The sequence below is a fragment of the Salmo salar genome, chromosome 19 (assembly GCF_965601325.2).
Source record: "Salmo salar chromosome 19, fSalSal1, whole genome shotgun sequence".
NCBI classification, from domain to species: domain Eukaryota; kingdom Metazoa; phylum Chordata; class Actinopteri; order Salmoniformes; family Salmonidae; genus Salmo; species Salmo salar.
In genome coordinates this window covers 8,500,144-8,522,727 of record NC_138309.1, presented here as the reverse complement: position 1 = coordinate 8,522,727, position 22,584 = coordinate 8,500,144, and the positions used below count along the sequence as shown (strand labels likewise).

At 45.1% G+C, this 22,584-nt stretch overlaps 1 protein-coding gene across 4 annotated transcripts in view; it reads right to left on the bottom strand.

Annotated features, from left to right (window-relative positions):
- The window catches only part of LOC106578373 (phospholipase D1), a 31,325-nt gene extending 11,075 nt beyond the window's left edge, over positions 1-20,250 (bottom strand). For 2 of the 4 annotated variants that reach the window (XR_014381601.1, XM_014157097.3), the window contains exons 1-15: positions 20,054-20,250; positions 7,120-7,294; positions 6,665-6,828; positions 6,433-6,575; positions 5,919-6,030; positions 5,766-5,831; positions 5,617-5,675; positions 5,423-5,515; positions 3,830-3,982; positions 3,520-3,669; positions 2,687-2,770; positions 2,248-2,329; positions 2,005-2,115; positions 1,431-1,616; positions 1,080-1,299 (exon numbers count right to left, since the gene is read on the bottom strand). Coding sequence is in view for 3 of the 4 variants with exons in the window: in XM_014157097.3 (XP_014012572.1) it covers positions 1,080-1,299; positions 1,431-1,616; positions 2,005-2,115; positions 2,248-2,329; positions 2,687-2,770; positions 3,520-3,669; positions 3,830-3,982; positions 5,423-5,515; positions 5,617-5,675; positions 5,766-5,831; positions 5,919-6,030; positions 6,433-6,575; positions 6,665-6,828; positions 7,120-7,258 (1,762 nt within the window). In the remaining variant the exon portion in view is untranslated. Of the gene's footprint in view, positions 1-1,079; positions 1,300-1,430; positions 1,617-2,004; positions 2,116-2,247; positions 2,330-2,686; positions 2,771-3,519; positions 3,670-3,829; positions 3,983-5,422; positions 5,516-5,616; positions 5,676-5,765; positions 5,832-5,918; positions 6,031-6,432; positions 6,576-6,664; positions 6,829-7,119; positions 7,295-10,818; positions 10,974-14,396; positions 14,575-20,053 lie in introns of those variants that run through there. The other 2 variants (XM_082965591.1, XM_082965590.1) reach the window with 2 other exon arrangements.
- Positions 20,251-22,584: the final 2,334 nt, after the last annotated feature.

Sequence of the window (22,584 nt, the reverse complement as noted above, 5' to 3'; positions counted from 1 at the left end):
TCAGAGAGACACACGTGATGAACGCTGAAAAGCACACTGCGTGATGAGTTTAGCAGCGGGACAGTCAAATCCCCGACCCCACAGCGCATCTTCCAATCAGAGACTCACTCACCAGCCGGTGCCAACCCAATGGGAGGGGCCAGTCTCAGCTCCACCCCTCTAGTAAGGATCAGATTGTGTTGACTGTTGACGCTGTTCGTCCAACCTGGACACACAGACTGCCATTTAACCTCTGCAGAATATGGTCCCGTCCCTCTCTCTGCACTTGAAGTATATGGTCTCTAAATACGTGCTAGTGTGTGAATTTCTAATTCTGAGGGACTCCAGACCAAAATGGGGATAGCGAGCTAGTATTGTAGTACCAAAGATACTGGTAACTAACCAAAGATATCTCATCGGCGTTGTTTCCAATGGGAGCAAATGAAGCACAGTGGGCAGAACAAGCAAGGAGGTGGGCAGAGCCAAGCATGAGCTAGCGAGATCCTATTGGCGCGTTTTAGCATGTAGTTGCATATTTTCCTTCTCTGTGAATTCCGTGTGTGCAATAACTCAATTTGCCCTTTAACTCCTTCTAAACAACGTATTTTTGTTTTTACTTTGGCAAATGGTGAAGTCTACAAATGTTAGTGCAATCTGTTTGTAACACATTCTAGTTTTGGGAACAGATAACTGCATCGAGATTTATCGATCTGAAAGTTAGCAGAATGTCCACCAAGTTTCATCTAGCTCCATCTTCTCCCACAGCCCGCTGGACTTCCTCTCATCACCATATTTGGTGGTGAGTGGAAGTTCCAAACGGATGCTTCAGATCTGATTCTTCTACCTACATAATGCTAGCGTGAAATGAGTAGTTTGCTATGCTAACATTGGTATTGTTTACCAAGTGATAAGCAGAGCACCAGCATCAATGTAGCGTTGTGTTGAGTAGTTAGTAGAGAAGAGTTAGTGATGTTAAACATTCAAAACAGTTAGACACGACGGTTAGATACACAAAGCAGCAAATGACTCAGTAAAATACAACAATTTGGGCAATGTTTAGCTTCTGCATGTGTTTATGACATGTGCATGTACGGACTCACTCTCTTCTGAGCTATCCACACTGCTAACAGAGTCGGCGTGGGCCAGTCCATGTTTCTGCAGGTGTCTCTTCATACTGAACCCTGTCCTCCTGATTCTCCCCAGCCCCTTCAACTTGGGCTGGTCCCCTGAGTCCACTACCAGGGCAGCAGCACCCTTCCCATTGCTAGGGGCAGAACTACTGGTCGGTGCGGTGGCCATCTTGAAGGAGGAACCCTCAGCCTGTGGAGACAGGAGGCAGGAGACAGAAAGACAGAGCGAGAGGAAAGTTGGTGTGGATGTCTGATCCTCACATGCTCTGTTGGCTAGTGATCATGTGACACTCAGACTGCGTGTGTGGTTGTGTGTCTGACCTGCTCCAGGGCTACAGAGCGGGTCACACTCCCCACGTCCGTCAGACGGTGCTCTCTGTCATCCCAGCGACCATACGCCAGGTCGATCCCACCCACGAAAGCCACTGATTGGTCGATGATGATGATCTTCTCGTGATGCGCCCACAGGTATACAGAGGAGGAGACATGGTCCGGATGACGCATCACCTACAGAACACACACACACACACACACACACACACACACACCTTTTACTACATAAAAGGATACCTCTATACCAGTGGAGGCTACTGAGGGGAGGACGGCTCATAATAATGGCTGGAATGGAGTGAATGGAATGGCATCAAAAACACATGGAACCCATGCGTTTCATGCATCTGATACCATTCCATCAATTACGCTCCAGACATTACCACAAGCCCGTCCTCCCCAATTAAGGTGCCACCAACCTCCTATGCTCTATAAAACACACTGTAAACACATTTTACACACACACACACACACACACACACACACACACACACACACACACACACACACACACACACACACACACACACACACACACACACACACACACACACACACACACCACCTTGACATTTGGGTGGAGGTGCATTAGTGTTCTCTTGCTGTATTCACTGTTGATGCCCAAAGCTAGCTCCACCTCCTTATACAGCATCACAAAGATACGCACTCCCTGTTGCTATAGGGACAGAAAGACAGAGACACCGTTACTAATTACCACATAATCAAATCATTTAATCAATGATAAGATCCACACTAAGGCAGTTTGAGGGGTGCGAATGGACCAATGAGACAGCATTTGGTTGCTCACTGCTTTGCGTCTCAGGATGCAGTCAAGGCGCCAGCGATTTCCCTCGACAACCGGCCTTTTCATAAAGATCTCAGGGCTCAGCCTGAAAACACACACATACAATCAAATGTATTTTATAAAGCCCTTTTTACATCAGCCGATGTCACAAAGTGCTGTACAGAAACCCAGCCTAAAACCCCAAACAGCAAGCAATGCAGATGTAGAAGCATGGTAGCTAGGAAAAACTCCCTAGAAAGGCAGGAATCTAGGAAGGAACCTAGAGAGGAACCAGGCTCTGAGGGTAAACAAATATGAGATGTCCACACACTGGCAGCTGTGTGGGGTGGGTGTAACAGTATTCCAGGTCTCTGATTGTAACCCATCTGTTTGACCACAGTCTGCCTTGGAGGTGTGACCGCTATGTGCTCTCCATATGCATTGGACACACACACACACGTACCACCAGTCAGTGATGAAGATCTCTTCTTCAGCCCCCTCCAGAGCGTCTGCCACATCGGCCATGTAGGTCTTCCCATTCACATACCTATAAACACAGTTATATTATAGTCACTTAAAACACAGTGCAGTCTCTCTCTCCTCTCTCTCTCTCTCTCTCTCTCTCTCTCTCCTCTCTCTCTCTCTCTCTCTCTCTCTCTCTCTCTCTCTCTCTCTCTCTCTCTCTCTCTCTCTCTCTCTCTCTCTCTCTCTCTCTCTCTCTCTCTCTCTCTCTCTCTCTCTCTCTCTCTCTCTCTCTCTCTCTCTCTCTCTCTCTCTCTCTCTCTCTCTCTCTCTCTCTCTCTCTCTCTCTCTCTCTCTCTCTCTCTCTCTCTCTAAACAGACACACAAACTTTCCCACGCACGCACGCATACACCCACCCACACACTTTCACTGTTGCACACACCCCCTCCATGTCTCACACAGACAGTATAGTGTTGCCCCAGCAGGTGACAGGTGATGAGAAGCCCAGTGTCACTTTCCCTCTCTTTGTGTCAGGTTACTCCAGTGAGACTGATACCTTTAAGGGCTGTAACTGGGCCAAACTGTACCTGGGCCAAAGTGTACCTGGGATTACCTGGGATAACCCACCTGCCACACTAGCTGGACTTTATGCTCTACTGGGACATTGGTGTGTACAGTAAATGTGTCTTGAAAAAGTACATTCCCAGAGTCATTTCCCATTTTAAATATATATTCTGCATTGTTCTCACTTAATGTTCAGACCGGGGTGTTGTTTAACTCTTGACTGTATTAAACGTGTCGTGGTTTAATGATTGTGGTGTAGCCGTGGATACCATTTGGCTGGGATGTTGTGCTCCTGTCGGGCGAAGGAACCGAAGCGGTGGTCGGTCAGGAAGGCAGAGCCATGTTTCTGGACGAAGCCCTCGATGGCCTGACCCCACCACCTAGCATGTCTGTAGCTGCTGCATTTCAACACCAGGGCCCTGCAGTATATACACACACAAAAAAAACACTGATTGTTGAAACTCCTTTTTACTCAATGATTGTCTGAATAATTTCTGGAGATTGTGTTTTTTCAATACTCCTTGGTGAGGTAGTAACCTACTTTATTTTACAACCAGCATCTTACTCAAACCCACCCACCTGGAAAGGCTATCAATCCGTACTCCGTGTCCGGTCTCTGTGTCTTTGGAGTCCATTTTGATGCAGAACTCTTTATCCACCAGGAGAACAAAGGCAATGGCTCCCGAGTCTGGCTTCATGTAGAGGAGGAACGAATCCTTCACCACCAACCAGCTACAGACAGACAGACACTGGAGTTTATTATTAAAGCACAGCTCAGCAGTATCAGCTGGAGCAGTAAGAGGAGATATGAGACAACATCTGGACTCCAGAGGATAGAATCATTCTCAGACTTTGAGATTTCATCTATTATTCAGGGTACTGACCGTTTGGATCAGCGGTAGCACATCTTGATATTTCATCTATTATTCAGGGTACTGACCGTTTGGATCAGCGGTAGCACATCTTGATATTTCATCTATTATTCAGGGTACTGACCGTTTGGATCAGCGGTAGCACATCTTGATATTTCATCTATTATTCAGGATACTGACCGTTTGGACCAGCGGTAGCACATCTTGATATTTCATCTATTATTCAGGATACTGACCGTTTGGACCAGCGGTAGCACATCTTGCTATTTCATCTATTATTCAGGGTACTGACCGTTTGGACCAGCGGTAGCACATCTTGCTATTTCATCTATTATTCAGGGTACTGACCGTTTGGACCAGCGGTAGCACATCTTGCTATTTCATCTATTATTCAGGGTACTGACCGTTTGGACCAGCGGTAGCACATCTTGCTATTTCATCTATTATTCAGGGTACTGACCGTTTGGATCAGCGGTAGCACATCTTGCTATTTCATCTATTATTCAGGGTACTGACCGTTTGGACCAGCGGTAGCACATCTTGCTATTTCATCTATTATTCAGGATACTGACCGTTTGGACCAGCGGTAGCACATCTTGTTATTTCATCTATTATTCAGGGTACTGACCGTTTGGACCAGCGGTAGCATATCTTGCTATTTCATCTATTATTCAGGGTACTGACCGTTTGGACCAGCGGTAGCACATCTTGCTATTTCATCTATTATTCAGGGTACTGACCGTTTGGACCAGCGGTAGCACATCTTGCTATTTCATCTATTATTCAGGGTACTGACCGTTTGGACCAGCGGTAGCACATCTTGCTATTTCATCTATTATTCAGGGTACTGACCGTTTGGACCAGCGGTAGCACATCTTGCTATTTCATCTATTATTCAGGGTACTGACCGTTTGGACCAGCGGTAGCACATCTTGCTATTTCATCTATTATTCAGGGTACTGACCGTTTGGACCAGCGGTAGCATATCTTGCTATTTCATCTATTATTCAGGGTACTGACCGTTTGGACCAGCGGTAGCACATCTTGCTATTTCATCTATTATTCAAGGTACTGACCGTTTGGACCAGCGGTAGCACATCTTGCTATTTCATCTATTATTCAGGGTACTGACCGTTTGGACCAGCGGTAGCATATCTTGCTATTTCATCTATTATTCAGGGTACTGACCGTTTGGACCAGCGGTAGCATATCTTGCTATTTCATCTATTATTCAGGGTACTGACCGTTTGGACCAGCGGTAGCACATCTTGCTATTTCATCTATTATTCAGGGTACTGACCGTTTGGACCAGCGGTAGCACATCTTGCTATGACCACAGCAGTTAAGTCCTGGAATACGATGACCGCCTGACCGCTTGTACACCATCCCTTCTCTGGGGAAATGAAGAGAAAAAGTAGAAGACTTCTCTTCCTGACTGAAGTATCATGGTGGTGATGAATCGTTAGTTACAGTAGGTAGTGTAGAGTTACTCACAAGCCTTTAGGTCCCAGATCATGGATGAAGGACAGCTGGCTGACGTCTATAAACTCCATCTGAGAGAAACAAGAACATTTGAAAGTTGGACATATCCTCGTAGCGTGGACATCTCCAGCAGTGTGTGCACGTGTGTGTATGTGTCTCACCGTAGCATGGTAGTTTCTGTACATAGACATCTTCAGCAGCTTATTCAGGTAGTCCTCCAATGCTTTCTGTTACCAATAAAGACATACCGTGTTAGGAAGAGCAGAGCAGGTGATTAACAGGTGATTGACAAATGTGTTTGCCGAATGGCGTACCCTCCTGCTGGACACCTGTTCCTCCCGGGCCAGCTCATCCCCGCTCCCCCGTGGCAGAGTGGGCATGGCTCTGACCTCTGACCTCCGAACACTATGCCTTCTCACTGTGTGGCTGGAAGAGAGAGAGAGGGGGGAGAGAGTGAGGATGGAGAGAGAAAGAGGAGAGGAGAGAGGGAGTCAATAGGAAATTGTTAGTGTCTTTTCAGTTTCAACATCTTTGATACTACCTGTGTGTGTGTGTGTATATTTTTGGTTTTACTATCCTTGTGGGGACCAGAAGTCCTCACAAGGATAGTAAAAGAAGGAACACTTGGACAAGTGGGGATATTTCGCCAGTCCCCAGAAGGAAAAAGTATATTTTAGGCTTAGGGGTTAGGTTTAGAGTTCCAATTAGAGTTAGGATTAGGGTGAGGGGTTAAGGGTTAGGTTTAGGGGTTAGTAAAAATTTGATTTTAAATGGGAATAAATGTTTTGGTCCCCACAAGGATAGTAAAACAAACAGGTGTCTGCGTACCTGCGGGAGGGTAGTGGTATTCTCATGAAAGTCTTGTATCGGAGCAGTTCCCTGTGGAGGTCCATGAAGTGTTTCTCCTTTCTCTTGACCACCCAGCTGAACTCACCATGTCTCATTTCAATCTTAAATACCGCAGGCAGACTCTACACAGACAGAAAAAATATAAAGGGTGTGGCTGAGTGAGTGTGTGTGTGTGTGTTGTGGTGCTTTGCTGAGGTATGTGTCTGTGTACCTTGTTGACACTGCGCTGTGAGGTGATATTGAAGCGGTCCTGTGCAGAGGTGAATCTCTCCACTTCTAGTATCTTAGCAGTGATGGGAGAGGAGAGAAACACCTTGGCCTCCGCCTCCTTAAACCCCACAGTATTGTAGACAGACGCAAAGCCCCGACGCTCCTCTGGGGGAACACACACACATCAGAAACTACACTACACACACTCATCAGAAACTACACTACACACACACATCAGAAACTACACTACACACACACACTTCTCTAAGACATAACATTCCTCACTGTCAGCCAACACCTTGAGCAAAATTTACCTGCCCACACTACACACACTTTGTTGCTCATGAATAGGTTATAAATAGTTAGATAGGTAAAACTGTCTTCTTATAAACTAATCCATCAATCAATGAATAAAACATTTGCACACACACTCGCATGTGCACACACACACCCTACCTGGGAGTTTAAAGTCTGTAGTGTCATATTCCCCGTCTCCTAGGTATAGCTCACGAGTGTCCAAATTCTCCATGATTTCACTCATATCCGTAGCAACCAGGTGCAACGTGCTATTGGTAGGCTCAGATTGGCGCAGCATGGTTATTGGCTAGTACGCTCGGTGCCCAGGGCTCACCTGGTGAACAGGTAGAGGGGGAGGGGGGAGGGAGATAGGGAGAGACAAGGACAGACAGAGAGACCAGGTAGACAACATGACGTCAAGGACAAGTTTATGGAATCTGACTACAACATTAGTGTTACTGTTACCCCCCCATGGCAGTAGGTTGTGTGTATGTAAATATGCAGATAAATGCTGGTAAGACTGTTTGAATGGGAACTGGTGAATAGCAGCACATCAGGAATGGCCTGTAGTAGCAGGCTAAAGACAACGAGGAGAGGAGGAAACACAATGGAAATCACGCACTGTTGCCATAGGCTGTCTTCTCTGTAAGCCACAGCTTAATGCTAAAATATAACAAGGCTGCTTCCACTCTCCTTAAAGTCCAACCGAACCAAAACATAAACTTCTCCTTTTGAAAATTGCATTATGTGGCATTGAAAATAATATTATAGTGTCAAAATTGACTAAAGTGTAAATAGGATATTTGCGAGATGATTAGGAAAAAATGGTATGTCACGGAATGAAGGCAACAGAACAGTTTTCCCTGGATTGCGTTTATTTCAATCCTGTCCACAACTGGCAGCACCCAAGTAATCATCAATTCAGAGTGCAGCTGTACACGACCCGATCGTAATGACCAGGGATATCCCCATGGGGCTAGTTAGGGCCCATCAGTAAATTACACAATGTACATGGGACAATATTTTACACGTGGGCCCCTCAGGGGTGCATGCTTAGTCCCCTCCTATACTCCCTGTTCACCCACGACCGCTTGGCCGTGCACGACTCTAACACCATCATTAAGTTTGCTGACGACATGATGGTGGTAGGCCTGATCACCGACAACGATGAGACAGCCTACAGGGAGGAGTTCAGAGACCTGGCAGTGTGGTGCCAGGACAACAACCTCTCCCTCAACGTCAGCAAGACAAAGGATCTGAACGTGGACTACAGGAAAAGGAGGGCAGAGCATGGCCCCATCCACATCGTCAGGGCTGTTGAGGAGCAGGTCGAGAGCTCCAAGTTCCTCAGTGTCCACATCACTAAGGAATTATCATAGTCCACATGAAGAAGACACGACAACGCCTCTTCCCCCTCAGGAGCCTGAAAAGATTTGAAATGGGCCCCCAGATCCTCAAAAAGGTATACAGCTGCACCATTGAGAGCATCTTGACTGGCTACAACACCGCTTGGTATGGTAACGGTTTGGCATCAGACCGCAAGGAGCTCAATAACCTCGTACCCATGCACATGGACTTGGTACTGGTACTAAGTGTATATAGCCAGGTTAACGTTACTTATTGTGTATTTATTCCTCCTGTTATTTTTTCTTATGGGAAGGACCCATAAGTAAGAATTTCACTGTTAGTCTATGTAACAGTTTAGCTTCCGTCCTACTCCTCGCCCCTACCTGGGCTCGAACCAGGGACCCTCTGCACACATCGACAACAGCCACCCTCGAAGCATCGTTACCGATCGCTCCACAAAAGCCGCAGCCTTTGCAGAGCAAGGGGAACAACTACTTCATGGTCTCAGAGCGAGTGACGTCACCGATTGAAACGCTATTAGCGCGCATCCCGTTAGCCATTTCACACCGGTTACATCTACACCTGTTGTTTATGAAGCATCTGACAAATACAATTTGATTTGAGATCCGCATAAGGTGAAACAGTCACTCCAGGTGCATTTGTTTTTATTTTGTTTAGCTAATGGAGCATCGTTGTCCAAAAAAATACTCTGTTGTTCTATCGCGCATGCACTGATGTCTGATGGGGAAAAAAACGATCTTCTTGGTTTGAAGTAATGTCTTTGTTGTAATATTGCAAATGGCCTTAGCAGTTTCACAGCTACGGATTCCAGATTTATTTAAAGATAAAGTTAATTATATCTCATCTCTCCTCTACATCACTTTCTCCCTCTCTGGTCACAGAGCACTAAACAATAGGATTATCAGAGAGAAAGAGGACAAAGGTGGAGGTATGACACAGCAGTGTGATGTTTAATCCAGCATTATGTGTGTGTGTGTATTTGTGTGTGTGTGTGTGTGTGTGTGTATTTGTGTGTGTTCTATAAAACCCAAACAGCAGATTCAAATCATCTAAAACAGGTCAGACATGCGCTCCTGAACACGTTTATGACCATCTGAGAGTAAGTGTGTGTTGACAGAAACATTGAGGCAGGTGAGCTGCTCAGACGTGGTGAAACAAGTGAGAGGTTAGAGAGATTGCTCCAAACAGACCCAGAAAAAGAGCATGGCAAGATCAGCAACCTGGTGTCCTACTAACAGAGCTGCAGTGTGTGTGTGTGTGTGTGTGCATGCTTGCATGTGCAAGCATGTGTGTGAGTGTGGGTGCGCCCTCCTGGCAAGGTCTCCCCTTTATCATGGCATTCATTTCCTAAAATGGTTCCTAGAGAAATAGAGAGTCTACACACACTTCCATTCACTCCCTCTGCTTTCACTCATTCACTCCGTATGGAAATAACGCCCACGTCATGCAAATACTCATGCTTCCGTTACCTGCATGTACCGTACTATATTACCCTACACACACACACTTTCATTTAGGTATTAAAAACACACACACACACACACACACACACACACACACACACACACACACACACACACACACACACACACACACACACACACCTCTATAAATGTTGTTTTCTGTAAATAAGGACACGACAGCAGGAAAGCCACCTACAACTAATACCATACCTTCTAAACACACACACAAACACACACCTCTGGACATATGTCTGTGTGTCTTTATGAACTCGCAGAATTGTTTTAGAAAGCAGAAGAGAAATTCCCCCAAATCTTAATTTTTAAAAAAGTATTTATTTCTCTATTGAGAGAGTGAGAGAGAGAGAGAAAGAAGTATGAGGTGTGTGCAGCTGCGATATTCACAGTGACAAACATTTAACAATGGGTCCGGTTAGACCGGTGCTGCAGGGAGTAGCCACTGAGAAAGGAGGAAGATTAGGAGGAGAGAAAGGAGGGTGGCAAATTAAAGATAAAAAATTAAATAAAGTTCATATATCAGTTCATATTTCTGACAAAGAAACAAGGGCTAGTAGTCTGTGGGTGAATAGGAGTTGACTGGAATAGTTTCTTATGAAATTGTGTTGCATGCTTGAGTCGAAGGGACAACACTAGATGTACAGCCAGCACTCATTCGAATTGGGGAGGCCAAGGGCGATGACCTCCCACCAACAACCACTCTGGAACGCTCACCAGCCAGGTGGCAGCATGCAGAGTTCTCTCACAAACACGCTCAGACAAAGTCATGCAAGACACACACACACACACACACACACACACACACACACACACACACACACACACACACACACACACACACACACACACACACACACACACACACACACACACACACCAACTTCAATTATAAAAGAAAGCCAACAGTAACAAAACACACCTTTTCCTGAGCTAAGAAAAGACAGACAGAGAGAGAGAAAGATTAATAGAAAGAGACAGAGTAAGACACACACAGTGACAGTGTTTCACTGACCTGTACCCACTCAGGGTATGGGAACCCCATGATCTCCGAGCCCGTACTATTCTCCGAGCCCGTCCTATTCTCTCACTTCAGATAACACACAGACACTCTCTCTCTGTGTTGGAAGATCTAACTGTACTCTAGCTGCGAGTTGGAGTGAATGTGAGAGAAGGAATAGAGGGAGGGAGGATGAGGTGGGGCCTAGGGTAGAACTATTGGACAAAGACATGTCAATCACTGACAGACGGCCAATGGGGAGCTGGGGGTGAGATTCATGTCTGGGATCTCCTATCCCTGGGAACCGTCTGTCTACACACCACCCACGTGTAAGTGCATGTATGTGCCTTTCTGGTATTGACAATGGAATCCATCCTAGCCTTAGTTCACAAGATCATGTGACTTATTGATGACTTTCCAAAGACGTCCGGATGAGTGATTGGGGGGGGGGGGGGGGGTCAATACAGTTACTATAGCAATATGTTTTGGGGACGATATTATAGCAATATTTGACTCCAAGTATCAATTTGTAAAGAAAGAAAAAAAATATATATACACACTACCGTTCAAAAGTTTGGGGTCACTTAGAAATATCCTTGTTTTTATTTTACCTTTACTTAACCAGGTAGGCTACTTGAGAACAAGTTCTCATTTACAACTGCGACCTGGCCAAGATAAAGCAAAGCAGTGTGACACAGACAACAACACAGAGTTACACATGGAATAAACAATAACCAAGCCAATAACATAATAAACAAGTCAATGACACAGTAGAAAAAAAGAAAGTCTATATACAGTGTGTGCAAAAGGCATGAGGAGGTAGGCAATAAATAGGTCATAATAGCGAAGAATTACAATTTAGCAGATTAACACTGGAGTGATAAATGAGCAGATGATGATGGCAAGTAGAGATACTGGTGTGCAAAAGAGCAGAAAAGTAAAAGAAAACAGTATGGGGATGAGGTAGGTAGATTGGGTGGGCTATTTACAGATGGACTATATACAGCTGCAGCGATCGGTTAGCTGCTCAGATAGCTGATGTTTAAAGTTGGTGAGGGAAATAAAAGTCTCTAGCTTCAGCGATTTTTGCAATTCGTTCCAGTCACTGGCAGCAGAGAACTGGAAGGAAAGGCGGCCAAATGAGGTGTTGGCTTTGGGGATGATCAGTGAGATATACCTGCTGGAACGTGTGCTACGGGTGGGTGTTGTTATCGTGACCAGTGAACTGAGATAAGGCGGAGCTTTACCTAGCATAGACTTACAGATGACCTGGAACCAGTGGGTCTGGCGACGAATATGTTGCGAGGGCCAGCCGACTAGAGCATACAGGTCGAAGCGGTGGGTGGTATAAGGTGATTTGGTAACAAAACGGATGGCACTGTGATAGACTGCATTCAGTTTGCTGAGTAGAGTATTGGAAGCTATTTTGTAGATGACATCGCCGAAGTCGAGGATCAGCAGGATAGTCAGTTTTACTAGGGTAAGTTTGGCGGAGAGAGTGAAGGAGGCTTTGTTGCGAAATAGAAAGACGATTCTAGATTTGATTTTGGATTGGAGATGTTTAATATGAGTCTGGAAAGAGAATTTACAGTCCAGCCAGACACCTAGGTATTTATAGTTGTCCACATATTGTAGGTCAGAACCGTCCAGGATGGTGATGCTAGTCGGGCGGGCGGGTGTGGGCAGCGAACGGTTGAAAAGCATGCATTTGGTTTTACTAGCGTTTAAGAGCAGTTGGAGGCCACGGAAGGAGTGTTGTATGGCATTTGTTGTATGGCATTGAAGCTCGTTTGGAGGTTAGTTAGCACAGTGTCCAAGGAAGGGCCAGAAGTATACAGAATGGTGTCGTCTGCATAGAGGTGGATCAGGGAATCGCCCGCAGCAAGAGCGACATCATTGATGTATACAGAGAAAAGAGTCGGCCCGAGAATTTAACCCTGTGGTACCCCCACAGAGACTGCCAGAGGTCCGGACAACATGCCCTCCGATTTGACACACTGAACTCTGTCTGAAAAGTAGTTGGTGAACCAGGCGAGGCAGTCATTGGAGAAACCAAGGCTATTGAGTCTGCCGATAAGAATACGGTGATTGACAGAGTCGAAAGCCTTGGCCAGGTCGATGAAGACGGCTGCACAGTACTGTCTTTTATCGATGGCGGTTATGATATCGTTTAGTACCTTGAGCGTGGCTGAGGTACACCCGTGACCGGCTCGGAAACCAGATTGCACAGCGGAGAAGGTACGGTGGGATTCGAAATGGTCAGTGATCTGTTTATTAACTTGGCTTTCAAAGACTTTAGAGAGGCAGGGCAGGATAGATATAGGTCTATAGCAGTTTGGGTCTAGAGTGTCACCCCCTTTGAAAAGGGGGATGACCGCAGCAGCTTTCCAATCTTTAGGGATCTCGGACGATACAAAAGAGAGGTTGAACAGGCTGGTAATAGGGGTTGCAACAATGGCGGCGGAGAGTTTAAGAAAGAGAGGGTCCAGATTGTCTAGCCCAGCTGATTTGTACGGGTCCAGGTTTTGCAGCTCTTTCAGAACATCTGCTATCTGGATTTGGGTGAAGGAGAAGCTGGGGAGGCTCGGGCGAGTAGCTGCAGGGGGACGGGGAGCTGTTGGCCGGGGTTGGAGTAGCCAGGAGGAAGGCATGGCCAGCAGTAGAGAAATGCTTATTGAATTTTTCGATGATCATGGATTTATCGGTGGTGACCGTGTTACCTAGCCTCAGTGCAGTGGGCAGCTGGGAGGAGATGCTCTTGTTCTCCATGGACTTTACAGTGTCCCAAAACTTTTTGGAGTTAGAGCTACAGGATGCAAATTTCTGCTTGAAAAAGCTAGCCTTTGCTTTCCTGACTGATTGCGTGTATTGGTTCCTGACTTCCCTGAACAGTTGCATATCGTGGGGACATTCGATGCTATTGCAGTCCGCCACAGGATGTTTTTAGGCTGGTCAAGGGCAGTCAGGTCTGGAGTGAACCAAGGGCTATATCTGTTCTTAGTTCTGCATTTTTTGAAAGGGGCGTGCTTATCTAAGATGGTGAGGAAATTACTTTTAAAGAACGACCAGTCATCCTTGACTGACGGGATGAGGTCAATATCGTTCCAGGATACCCGAGCCAGGTCGATTAGAAAGGCCTGCTCGCAGAAGTGTTTTAGGGAGCGTTTGACAGTGATGAGGGGTGGTCGTTTGACCGCGGACCCATAGCGGATACAGGCAATGAGGCAGTGATCGCTGAGATCCTGATTGAAAACAGCAGAGGTGTATTTGGAGGGCAAGTTGGTCAGGATAATGTCAGGATAGTGCCCATGTTTACGGATTTAGGGTTGTACCTGGTGGGTTCCTTGATGATTTGTGTGAGATTGAGGGCATCTAGCTTAGATTGTAGGACTGCCGGGGTGGTAAGCATATCCCAGTTTAGGTCACCTAACAGAACGAACTCTGAAGCTAGATGGGGAGCGATCAATTCACATATGGTGTCCAGGGCACAGCTGGGAGCAGAGGGGGGTCGGTAAGAGGCGGCAACAGTGAGAGACTTATTTCTGGAGAGATTAGTTTTTAAAATTAGAAGTTCGAACTGTTTGGGTACAGACCTGGAAAGTATGACAGAACTTTGCAGGCTCTCTCTGCAGTAGATTGCAACTCCTCCCCCTTTGGCAGTTCTATCTTGACGGGAAATGTTGTAGTTGGGTATGGAAATCTCAGAATTTTTGGTGGCCTTCCTAAACCAGGATTCAGACACGGCAAGGACATCAGGGTTGGCGGAGTGTGCTAAAGCAGTGAGTAAAACAAACTTAGGGAGGAGGCTTCTGACGTTAACATGCATGAAACCAAGGCTTTTTCGATCACAGAAGTCAACAAATGAGGGTGCCTGAGGACATGCAGGGCCTGGGTTTACCCTCACATCACCCGAGGAACAGAGGAGTAGGATGAGGATATGGCTAAAGGCTTTCAAAACTGGTCGTCTAGAGCGTTGGGGACAAAGAATAAAAGGAGCAGATTTCTGGGCGTGGTAGAATAGATTCAGGGCATAATGTGCAGACAAGGGTATGGTAGGGTGCAGGTACAGCGGCGGTAAGCCCAGGCACTGAGTGATGATAAGAGAGGTTGCATCTCTGGACATGCTGGTTATAATGGGTGAGGTCACCGCATGTGTGGGAGGTGGGAGAAAGGAGGTATCAGAGGTATGATGAGTGGAACTAGGGGCTCCATTGTAAACTAAAACAATGATAACTAACCTAAACAACAGTATACAAGGCATATTGACATTTGAGAGAGACATAAAGCGAGGCATAAAGCAATCACAGGTGTTGATTGGGAGAGCTAGCTAAGACAACAACGGGTAAGACAACAACAGCTGATCAGCTAAAACAACAACAACAGGTAAAATGGCAATGAATGGGCAGAGAGGGTCAGTTAACTCCACACAGAGCCTGAGATCGCGGCTGGGGCCGACAGATAAACAAAAATAAACAGAATGGAGTACCATGATTAATGGACAGTCCAGCAGGCATCAGCTATGTACCCAAGTGATCATAGGGTCCAGGGTACAGCCATAGATGGAACAGGGAAGCTGCGGCGTAGTCGCTACTACGCTAGCACGCGGGAGACACGGCGCTTAAAGTTAGCAGCCCGGGGCTAATAGAAGTGTCTGCGCCGACGTCCGACGGAGGCCGGTTGAAGGCACAGCGGATGGAGTATTCGTCGGCTGACCAGTCATGGTGGTGCGGCGGGGCGCAGTGTCGACAAAGGATCCAAGCCAGATGGCGAAAGAAGTATTGTAGTTGTAGTAATTTAGTTTGCTAGCCAGGAGATGTGCCTGGCTCACGGCTAACTGGTGCTAGCTTCGGGGCAGGGGGGTTAGCCACTATAGCCACTCGGCAGCAGCGGTGATCCGGTGCCAAGGTCCAGAGCTTACGGCAAGGATCCGGTGGAGTAGTGGATTTTAGCCGTGTTTGGGTGGAGTCCGGGTGAACAACTGAGTAGTCCGGGAGGTGGGCCTCAGGGATAGCTTCGGTACTGGGTCACTCGGTGGCAGCTGTGAAGATCAGGAGTAATGGTCCAGGGTTTACGGCAGGAATCCAGTGTTGTAGTGGAGAAACAGTCCGATACTGGTAGGCTGGAGAGTATTATCCAAGCTAAAAAAAGGGCTGGTATCTGTGCAGAAGGTAAAGGCTGCTAGCAGTGGCTAACAATGACTAAATAGCTTGTAGCTAATTAGCTGGTTAGCTGCTGATGGCTAGGTGGTTTTGGCTGTAAGGTCTAAAAAATAAAAAATAAAAATAGCGGTTCTGTATCACATTGGATGAGGCAGGTTACTGGAAGGTATAATTGAATTAAAATGGAAAAGAGATTGAAAATAAAATTGAAATACATACAAAAAAAAGACAAAAAATACAAAAGTACACGAGAGGACGAACAAAACACGGCTGCACTGCTACGCCATCTTGGATCTTTTTGAAAGAAGAGCACATTTTTTGTCCATTAAAATAACATCAAATTCATCAGAAATACAGTGTAGACATTAGTCATTTACAACATTAACATTGTAGCTGGAAATGGCTGACTTTTAATGGAATATCTACATAGGCGTACAGAGGCCCATTATCAGCAACCATCACTCCTGTGTTCCAATGGCACGTTGGGTTAGCTAATCCAAGTTTATCATTTTAGAAGGCTAATTGATCATTAGAAAACCCTTTTGCAATTATGTTAGCACAGCTCAAAACTGTTGTTCTGATTAAAGAAGCAATAAAACTGGCCTTCTTTAGACTAGTTGAGTATCTGGAGCATCAGCATTTGTGGGTTCGATTACAGGCTCAAAATGGCCAGAAACAAAGAACTTTCTTCTGGAACTCGTCAGTCTATTCTTGTTCTGAGAAATGAAGGCTATTCCATGCTAGAAATTGCCAAGAAACTGAATATCTCATACAATGCTGTGTACTACTCCCTTCACAGAACAGCGCAAACTGGCTCTAACCAGAATAGAAAGAGGATTGGGAGGCCCCGGAGCACAACTGAGCAAGAGGACAAGTACATTAGAGTGTCTAGTTTGAGAAACGGACACCTCACAAGTCCTCAACTAGGAGCTTCATTAAATAGTACCCGCAAAACACCAGTCTCAATGTCAACAGTGAAGAGGCGACTCCGGGATGCTGGCCTTCTAGGCAGAGTTCCTCTGTCCAGTGTCTGTGTTCTTTTGCAGTTTTAAAGCAAATTTTCTGCAAATCTACACATTTTGCCCAGGGCCGTGTGTTATGATACCTGAGTGACTCAACAAAATCAATGTGGGCCCCCTGGGGGGTAGAGTAATCTGGCAATGCTAACTACAAGATGTAGATAGCTGGTTATCCTAATTTACCCATCTAGCTAACATGGCCAGTAGTTGATCAACTGGACATTTCTGAGAGGTTATAAATATCTCTAAGCAAGGTCTGTCAGTGAATGACATAACAAGAGGAAACTGACTATGCCCTACCAAATTTCAAAATGTAACCGTGTGCATTCTCCTACTACAACCCTCAACAGCAGTAAGTTAAAATCCCAACAGATTATTTGTTTTATATATAGGCAACATCCGCCAGTTGAGTATGGGTGGTCAAGGCTGGTCATTGATCAGGTTAGTCACCTGATCTGGTTGGTCATTGATTTTCCTGCCTGAGCATTGTTTTATTAGTGTGTGTTTACATGCATGTCTGTGGTACCGCTGCCATCTTCTGGTAGACTGAGCTACATGCACCTGGAATTAAAAACTTCCCCTGTCCTGCAACAGAGGGACGACACACACACAAACACAATCTTTGCACAGGGTCGTGTGTGTGTGTGTGTGTGTGTGTGTGTGTGTGTGTGTGTGTGTGTGTTAAATAGACAGTGTTTATGTTTTTGCAGCTGGTAGATTAGATAATATCTGAGTAGAAAACAATCTGATAGTACAGTGATGCAGAATCACAAGCCCCACTTCACTTCCTGCAACCCTATGACACTTCTGACTAGACAGACACCACTTCCCCTTTCAATGTGGAGAGAGAGAGAAGGAAAGAGAGAAGGACAGATCGAGAGAGAGACCCTATAGCCCATCACCAACCAATCTATATCTGGGAGGATTGGTAAGCCCATCATTTCAGATCCTGTCAGGTGGGGTTTGAAATGGGATCCGCTGATGGTTGTTGGGAGACTAGGTTCCCTGATGCCCATCTCATGACCAACTCGCTCACACTCCAATATTGGACACAAACAGTGAACTGTAGGCACCAACACACAACACTTCCTTACTGTGTGTGTGTGTGTGTGTGTGTGTGTGTGTGTGTGTGTGTGTGTGTGTGTGTGTGTGTGTGTGTGTGTGTGTGTGTGTGTGTGTGTGTGTGTGTGTGTGTGTGTGTGTGTGTGTGTGTGTGTGTGTGTGTGTGTCCATGTCATTACATATAACTGATAATGTTGTTCTAAGGTTGGACCTGTCCCCCACACTTACTGCTCCTTGAGCTCACTGTATCTGCAATCAATATTGGGCCACAAGGTGTGTATGTGTATGTGTGTGCGTGTCTTTTGCCTACACCCATAAAGTCAACCAAACACACCTATACAGTGTTTGCCTGGTTGTCTTTCCTGATAAGAAAAAACAAGTGGTTCCAAGAGAATTATCTTCACCCTAAATTACATATAGGGAACACTCAACCATGCCATTCCAGAGAGGAGAGAGATACGTTAACACCACAAGACACTCTCTCCATCCCTCTCTCTTTCTCCCCATCTCATCAACTCTCTCTTTCCTTCCCCCCTTTGGTTGGCTAAGTGTAATATTTGCCATATTATTTCCTCAGATCCTCTCTGATCACCACAAGTGCCTTAATTGGAGCTAGGTTTTTCTTTTGTAAAATAAGACTTTTTCAGGACTGTCTCTTTCGCAACTTCCTCTCTCCCACCCCAGAGTGGTGGGGTAATGACTAAACACTACTTCTGCTAAAGCCTAAGTGTGCTACAGATTCTTGTTCAAGTGCGTTACCTGGCCTTAGATCAGTGGAGTAAAACAGGGGTGACAACCCAGGTTCAATACCCAGTTGGCTACATTGGTGCTGTGACCCGGATTTCAAATCAACACACACACAAGAAGCTGGCCATCTGCAGTGGGCTACTGTATTGCAGCATCCCGGTCGCCCCTACACAATCAGTTATACGTAATTGGATTTCAAAAACACTAACTGTAATCAGTTATGTTACCAGCAAAAAAATATTGTAATCCGATTACAGACACGTTTGAAAAACTAGATGTTACTTCTTGAATTACTTTTACATTCAGAAAGGAATTTTGTGGAAAAAATACATGACACCTTTCTGTTTTTCAATTACATTCAATTCAGCATTGATGAAAGGAGCAAGTTTAAGTTTGTTCCACCAGACTGCTATGATGGTGTGTCATCATAGCAGTCAGAGACCAATTTGATGACACACCAAATGCACTTTATTTTAATTTCACCTTTATTTAACCAGGTAGGCCAGTTGAGAACAAGTTCTCATTTACAACTGTGACCTGGCCAAGATAAAGCAAAGCAGTGCGACACACACAACAACAACAGAGTTACACATAAACAAACGTACAGTTAATAACACAAAATAAAAGAAAAATAGAAAGATCTATGTACAGTGTGTGCAAATGTAGAAGAGTAGGGAGGTAGGCAATAAATAGGCCATAGAGGCAAAAAAAATACAATTTAGCAGTAACACTGGATTGATAGATGTGCAGATGATGATGTGCAGGTAGAGATACTTGGGTGCAAAATAGCAAAAATAAATAACATGGGGATGAGGTAGTTCGGTGGGCTATTTAAAGACGTCTTGTCTTCTTCTAATGCCTCTTACGGGAAAGTAATCAAAAAAGTAGCATAAAGCACTTATATGATGTTACTGAGTTTGGTTGATCCAAAAAATTACCTTACTGATTACAATTTTGGACAGGTAACTAGTAACTGTAAATGATTACATTTAGAAGGTAACCTAGCCAACCCTGACCATACCCATTGATTCGATCTGACAAGGGAGTCGACCAGTCAGATGTTTTTCTACGGTTGGAGGATAAGATTTTGTTTGCTTGTTTGATTTCGAATACAAATTAACCATGGAGTGGGACAGACTCCCTCAACTTTTTCTAGACATTAATCTTCGTCATCAAGGAAATAATTTAACCGGAGCTTATGACAATATACACAACATAGGCAAATACCCTACATAAAGGCTGTGAAAATGAAAACATAGCTACCTCATTGAGTAGAATCGGGTCATTAATTACACACGGTTGAAGGCTGGTAAGTTAGGGGTTCCCGGTGATCGGTTTGAGGAGTAAACGTCGAGTGCAAGGGAGCCAGACGGAATCATCTGCCAACCACACCACGCTACGCCACGCCACGCCCCCTCCCCTCTGTCTCTCTCTCAGCTGGAGAACAAAAATTATGCAACCAACCTGTCAATCGCAATAGGTTTATGTCCCCCAGTCAGAGAGAGAGAGGTGAAGAGGAAGAGAGAGATGGAGAAAGAAAGGGAGTCAATACTGTTGTGTGTATTCAGCTGCCCAGACGTGCAGTGAATAAAATATTGATTTAGGCAAACTCTCGCCCTCTCCTTCCCTCCCCCTCTCTATCTCCTCTGGTAATCAGAAAGCAGTTGTGTTGAAGATTCACCGATAAATGACAGCCATTAACCATCCACACAGAGGCGGATTGAATCTTCCACATGCTGCCTTTATCGCGCTCTCTCTCTCTTCTCTCAATTCAAGGGCGATATATTGTCATGGGAAACATGTTTACATTGCCAAAGCACCGTCTCACCCGGGGATGGTTGAGAGGTCTGTGTTCTGGGAAGGAAGCCGAGATAAGCGGAAGGTTGTGGGTGCGTTCCAGTTAACGCACATTGGGCAAATAGACTTGCACAGAATATCAAATCTTTACAATGTCTGGGGAAGCGTCTCAGCAACCACGTCACTGATTTCTGCATGCTTACAGTGCAAAATTTGTGTATCTGGAACGCATCCTTATTTATTCCCCTGCTGCTGTTTAGACCACTGCAGCAAGGTGGTTCATTGGTTCAGCCGACTATAACTACCAGAAATGATGCAACCATAAACAAAAGCTGTACTCTGAAAGCAACCCAGTCTCTACACACATACACACAATTTTTTTTACAGATGAGTAATTTTGCGCAGTGGGTACCAGTACAGTCCAGAGGAGCCTTGAATTCCGAGAGAAGGAGAAAAAGAGAGAGAGAGCAAGAGAGACAGAGAGACAGAGAAATGTCAAATAAAATTGTATTTGCCACATGATTCGAAGACAACAGGTGTAGACTAACAGTGAAATGATTACTTGCGGGGCCTTTCCAACAACGCAGAGTTAAAGATAAGATAACAAAGATTTGTTTTTAAATGAAATAGTGACATGACGAATAAATACACAGTGAATAACGAATAAAAATAACGAGTAAAAATAACATGGCAATATACAGGGAGTAGAAAATAACATGGTTGTATACAGGGAGTAGAAAATAACAAGGCTATATATACGGAGTACAAAATAATATGCCAATATTTATTTTTATTTAACCTTAATTTCACAAAACTTGCATACATTTTTTTTTAACTAGGCAAGTCAGTTAAGAACAAATTCTTACTTACAATGACGGCTTACCCCTGCCAAACCCGGACAACACTGGGCTAATTTTGTGCCGCCCAATGGGACTCCCAATCACAGCCGTTTGTGATACAGCCAGGAATCAAACCAAGGTCCGTAGTGACATCTTTAGCACTGAGATGCAGTGCCTTAGACCGCTGCGCTACTCGGGAGCCCTATATACTGGGAGTGCCAGTACCAAGTCGATGTGCAGGGTACGAGGTAATTGAGATAGCTATGTACTGTACATATACAGTGCCTTCAGAAAGTATTCAGACCCCTTGACTTTTCACATTTTGTTAGGTTACAACCTTATTCTAAAATGGATTAAATCTTTTTTTTCCCTTAGTGGGTGCCCTTTGTCAAACTCCAAGCGGGCTGTCATGTGCCTTTTACTGAGGAGTGGCTTCCGTCTGGCTACTCTACCATAAAGGCCTGATTGGTGGAGTGCTGCATAGATGGTTGTCCTTCTGGAAGGTTCTCCCATCTCCACAGAGGCACTCTAGAGCTCTGTCAGAGTGACCATCGGGTTCTTGGTCACCTCCCAGACCAAGGCCCTTCTCCCCCAATTGCTTGGCTGGGCGGCCAGCTCTAGGAAGAGTCTTGGTTGTTCCAAACTTCTTCCATTTAAGAATGATGGAGACCACTGTGTTCTTGGGGGCCTTCAATGCTGCAGAAATGTTTTGGTACCCTTCCCCAGATCTGTGCCTCGACACAATCCTGTCTCGGAGCGCTATGGACAATTCCTTCGACCTCATGGCTTGGTTTTTGCTCTGACATGCACAAATGTAGGACCTTATATAGACAAGGATGATCTCAAGGATGATCAATGGAAACAGGATGCACCTCATAGCAAAGAGTCTGAATACTTATGTAAATACATTTTTTCAGTTTTTCATATATTTATTTTTTGCAGATATTTCTAAAAACCTGTTTTTGTTTTGTCATTATGGGGTATTGTGTGTAGATTGCTGAGATTTTTATTTTATTTAATACATTTTAGAATAAGGCTGTAACGTAACAAAATGTGGAACAAGTCAAGGAGTCTGAATACTTTCCGAAGGCACTGTAGGTAGGGCTAAAGTGACCAGGCTACAGGATAGATAAAATACAGTTGCAGCAGCATATGTGG